We start from the raw sequence: 5,000 nt of genomic DNA on the forward strand, positions 1-5,000 counted from the left end.
CTGACTAGTTGTTGTTGATGAGACCCAGGTCTAGTGTGTAGTCTGACTAGTTGTTGTTGATGAGACCCAGGTCTAGTGTGTAGTCTGACTAGTTGTTGTTGATGAGACCCAGGTCTAGTGTGTAGTCTGACTAGTCTGACTAGTTGTTGTTGATGAGACCCAGGTCTAGTGTGTAGTCTGACTAGTTGTTGTTGATGAGACCCAGGTCTAGTGTGTAGTCTGACTAGTCTGACTAGTTGTTGTTGATGAGACCCAGGTCTAGTGTGTAGTCTGACTAGTTGTTGTTGATGAGACCCAGGTCTAGTGTGTAGTCTGACTAGTTGTTGTTGATGAGACCCAGGTCTAGTGTGTAGTCTGACTAGTCTGACTAGTTGTTGTTGATTAGACCCAGGTCTAGTGTGTAGTCTGACTAGTTGTTGTTGATGAGACCCAGGTCTAGTGTGTAGTCTGACTAGTCTGACTAGTTGTTGTTGATGAGACCCAGGTCTAGTGTGTAGTCTGACTAGTTGTTGTTGATGAGACCCAGGTCTAGTGTGTAGTCTGACTAGTTGTTGTTGATGAGACCCAGGTCTAGTGTGTAGTCTGACTAGTCTGACTAGTTGTTGTTGATGAGACCCAGGTCTAGTGTGTAGTCTGACTAGTCTGACTAGTTGTTGTTGATGAGACCCAGGTCTAGTGTGTAGTCTGACTAGTTGTTGTTGATGAGACCCAGGTCTAGTGTGTAGTCTGACTAGTTGTTGTTGATTAGACCCAGGTCTAGTGTGTAGTCTGACTAGTCTGACTAGTTGTTGTTGATGAGACTCAGGTCTAGTCTGACTAGTCTGACTGGTTGTCGTTGTTGACGGCTGTGTGTTGTTCCTCCAACTCTCTCAGGACCCTGTTGAGTCGCTGACTGATGAGGTCATCGCCCAGCAGATGGACGAGGACATGGAGTTGGAGAGGCAGGTCCACGAGGACGAGGAGTTGGAGAGGCAGGTCCACGAGGACGAGGAGTTTGCCAAGACGCTGGCCATGTTGGACCAGCAACCACACGCCAAGAAGGTGAAGAGTACACACACACACACACACACACACACACACACACACACACACACACACACACACACACACACACACACACACACACACACACACACACACACACACACACACACACACACACACACACACACACACACACACACACACACACACACACACACACTGATGAACCACACACACACACAGTGATGGAACCACACACACACACACACACACACACACACACACACACCCACGGTTACACACACACACACACACACTATAAACTCTCTCTTTCTCTCTCTGAAAGATTCAACATGTCTCTATATATGTATATATATGTATAGTGTGTGTGTGTGTGTGTGTGTCCAGGCTCGTAAATACTCTGGTGAGGATCTGGGGTCAGCCAACAAAAGTAGCGCTAACTCCTCCCACAGCAGCACTACCAGCCAATCACAGTCCAATGGGCGGGACCACAACCAGGACGTGATCGGTCCGTCCCCTGAAAAGGTCCCCCCTCTTGTTAAGACCAGTTCCAAACTGTCCATGATGAAGAAAAGGGAGGAGGAAGAGGAAGGAGGAGGCAAGACAAATCTGAGCATCAATGCGTCCGTCTCTCCCAAAAAGGAGTTCCTAACCCCTTCGAGCACAGACAGGAAGTCCAAGCTCAAAACAGGAAGCGTAACCATGGTGACCACACCCACGACTCTTAAAACCTCCCCCAAGAAAGAGGTGAAACTTTTTAAATCAACAGTTATCGTTCAACGAAAATAACCCAAAGCTCTGTGACTGAAAATAACCCAAAGCTCTGTGACTGACTGAAAATAACCCAAAGCTCTGTGACTGGCTGAAAATAACCCAAAGCTCTGTGACTGACTGAAAATAACCCAAAGCTCTGTGACTGACTGAAAATAACCCAAAGCTCTGTGACTGACTGAAAATAACCCAAAGCTCTGTGACTGTGACTGAAAATAACCCAAAGCTCTGTGACTGTGACTGAAAATAACCCAAAGCTCTGTGACTGTGACTGAAAATAACCCAAAGCTCTGTGACTGACTGAAAATAACCCAAAGCTCTGTGACTGTGACTGACCGAAAATAACCCAAAGCTCTGTGACTGACTGAAAATAACCCAAAGCTCTGTGATTGTGACTGTGTGTGACTGTGACTGACTGAAAATAACCCAAAGCTCTGTGACTGACTGAAAATAACCCAAAGCTCTGTGACTGACTGAAAATAACCCAAAGCTCTGTGACTGACTGAAAATAACCCAAAGCTCTGTGACTGACTGAAAATAACCCATAGCTCTGTGACTGACTGAAAATAACCCAAAGCTCTGTGACTGACTGAAAATAACCCAAAGCTCTGTGACTGACTGAAAATAACCCATAGCTCTGTGACTGACTGAAAATAACCCAAAGCTCTGTGACTGTGACTGAAAATAACCCAAAGCTCTGTGACTGTGACTGACTGAAAATAACCCAAAGCTCTGTGACTGACTGACAAATAACCCAAAGCTCTGTGACTGACTGAAAATAACCCAAAGCTCTGTGACTGAAAATAACCCAAAGCTCTGTGACTGTGACTGAAAATAACCCAAAGCTATGTGACTGTGACTGACTGAAAATAACCCAAAGCTCTGTGACTGACTGAAAATAACCCAAAGCTCTTTGACTCTGTGACTGTGTGTAACCGTGTGTGTGTGTGTAACCGTGTGTGTGTAACCGTGTGAGTGTGTGTGTAACCGTAACCGCGTGTGTGTGTGTGTGTGTGTGTGTAAGCGTAACCGTGTGTGTGTCTGTGTGTGTGTGTAACCGTGTGTGTGTGTGTGTGTGAGTGTGTGTGTGTCCGAGCAAGTCCAGAGGAATTGGGTGTGAAGCGAGGGAACCGTGTGCCTTCCGTAGTGTGTCTAACCGTGACGGACCCAGTAACCGTGGGATGTGTGTGTGTACCCACACAAGACAAACACACAGCCCTGGGCCATCATCTCTGTAGTGGGGTTCCTGAGGATTAGAGTACCCCTGGACCCAGAGCCCTGGGATCCCAAACCCCATACCCACTGTCTAAGACAAACACACAGCCCACAGACCATCATCTCTGTGTGTGTACCTGTTGCAGGGCCATCATCTCTGTGTGTGTGTGTGTGTGTGTGTGTGTGTGTGTGTGTGTGTGTGTGTGTGTGTGTGTGTGTGTGTGTGTGTGTGTGTGTGTGTGTGTGTGTGTGTGTGTGTGTGTGTGTGTGTGTGTGCAGGGAGCAGAGAACTGCCTGGAGGGATGTGTGTTTGTGATCTCTGGCGTGTTGAGAGTATGGAACGGAGGACGCTAGAAAGTGCTGATAGAGCGTTATGGAGGGAAGGTGACCGGTAACATCAGCAGAGGACAACATACCTGGTGATGGGCAGAGATGGAGGAGCCGCCAAGACTGAGAAGGTACACAAAGGGTTCACTTACTTACCTCTTTCGATCTCTCTCTCGTCTTCTCCTTCTCGTTTTCTCCTCGGCCTCTTGTTCTCTCTCGTTCTCTTGTTCTCTCTCGTTCTCTTGTTCTCTCTCTCGTTCTCTTGTTCTCTCTCTCGTTCTCTTGTTCTTTCTCTCGTTCTCTTGTTCTTTTCTCGTTTGCTCTCACTCTCGTTTGCTCTCTCTCGTTTGCTCGTTTGCTCTCTCTCTCGTTTCTCTCTCTCTCTGCGTTTTCTCTCTCTCTCGTTTTCTCTCTCTCTCTCGTTTTCTCTCTCTCTCTCTCGTTTTCTCTCTCTCTCTCTCTCGTTTTCTCTCTCTCTCTCTCGTTTTCTCTCTCTCTCTCTCGTTTTTCTTTCTCTCTCTTTTCTCTCTCGTTTCTCTCTCTCTCTCTCGTTTTTCTCTCTCTCTCTCGTTTCTCTCTCTTCTCTCGTTTTTCTCTCTCTCTCTGTCGTTTTCTCTCTCTCTCTCTCTCGTTTTCTCTCTCTCTCTCGTTTTTCTCTCTCTCTCTCTTTTCTCTCGTTTTCTCTTTTCTCTCTCTCTCTCTCTCTCGTTTTCTCTCTCTCGTTTTCTCTCGTTTTTCTCTCTCTCTCTTCTCTCTCTTTTCTCTCTCTCGTTTCGTTTTTTCTCTCTCTCTCGTTTTCTCTCTCTCTCTCTCGTTTTCTCTCTCTCTCTCTCGTTTTCTCTCTCTCTCGTTTTCTCTCTTCGTTTTCTCTCTCTCTCTCTTGTTTTCTCTCTCTCTCTTTTCTCTCTCTCGTTTTCTCTCTCGTTTTCTCTCTCTCTTTTCTCTCTCTCGTTTTCTCTCTCTCTCTCTGCGTTTTCTCTCTCTCTCTCGTTTTCTCTCTCTCTCTCTCTCTCTCGTTTTTCTCTCTCTCTCTCGTTTCTCTCTCTCTCTCTCTCTCTCGTTTTTCTCTCTCTCTCTCTCTCTCTCTCTCTCTCTCTCTCGTTTTCTCTCTCTCGTTTTCTCTCCTTCTTTTTCTCTCTCTCGTCTCGTTTTCCCTCCTTGCTTTCCCTCCTTCTCGTTTTCTCTCTCTCTCACTCGTTTCTCTCTCTCGTTTTCTCTCTCTCTCTCGTTTCTCGTTTTTCTCTCTCTCTCTCTCTCGTTTTCTCTCTCTCTCTTTCTCGTTTCTCTTTCTCTCTTTCTCTTTTTCTCTCTCGTTTCTCTCTCTCTCTCTCGTTTTCTCTTTTCTCTCTCTCTCTCTCTCTCTCGTTTTCTCTCTCTCTCTCTCTCTCGTTTTCTCTCTCCCCCGTTTTCTCTCTTTCTCTCGTTTTCTCTCTCTCTCTTTTCTCTCTCTCTCGTTTTCTCTCTCTCTCTCTCTTTTCTCTCTCTCTCTCTCGTTTTCTCTCGTTTTCGTTTTTCCTTCTTCTCTCGTTTTCTCCTCTCGTTTTTCTCTCTCTCTCGTTTTCTCTCTCTCTCGTTTTCTCTCTCTCGTTTTCTCTCTTTCTTTTCTCTCTCTCGTTTTCATTTCTCTCTCGTTCTCTCTCTCTCGTTTTCTCTCTCGTTTTTCTCTCTCTCGTTTTCTTTTC

The 5,000-nt window shown here is 46.2% G+C and overlaps 1 protein-coding gene across 1 annotated transcript in view; it reads left to right on the forward strand.

Annotated features, from left to right (window-relative positions):
• Nucleotides 1-834: 834 nt before the first annotated feature.
• LOC124027425 (replication factor C subunit 1-like) overlaps nt 835-5,000 on the forward strand; it is a gene marked incomplete at its 5' end in the record, with an annotated part of 35,394 nt that continues 31,228 nt past the window's right edge. The window contains 4 exon segments of the mRNA XM_046339854.1: nt 835-1,041; nt 1,393-1,785; nt 3,271-3,394; nt 3,397-3,449. Of these exon segments, the coding sequence (XP_046195810.1) occupies nt 835-1,041; nt 1,393-1,785; nt 3,271-3,394; nt 3,397-3,449 (777 nt within the window).

The sequence above is a fragment of the Oncorhynchus gorbuscha genome, unplaced genomic scaffold (assembly GCF_021184085.1).
Source record: "Oncorhynchus gorbuscha isolate QuinsamMale2020 ecotype Even-year unplaced genomic scaffold, OgorEven_v1.0 Un_scaffold_3207, whole genome shotgun sequence".
NCBI lineage: Eukaryota > Metazoa > Chordata > Actinopteri > Salmoniformes > Salmonidae > Oncorhynchus > Oncorhynchus gorbuscha.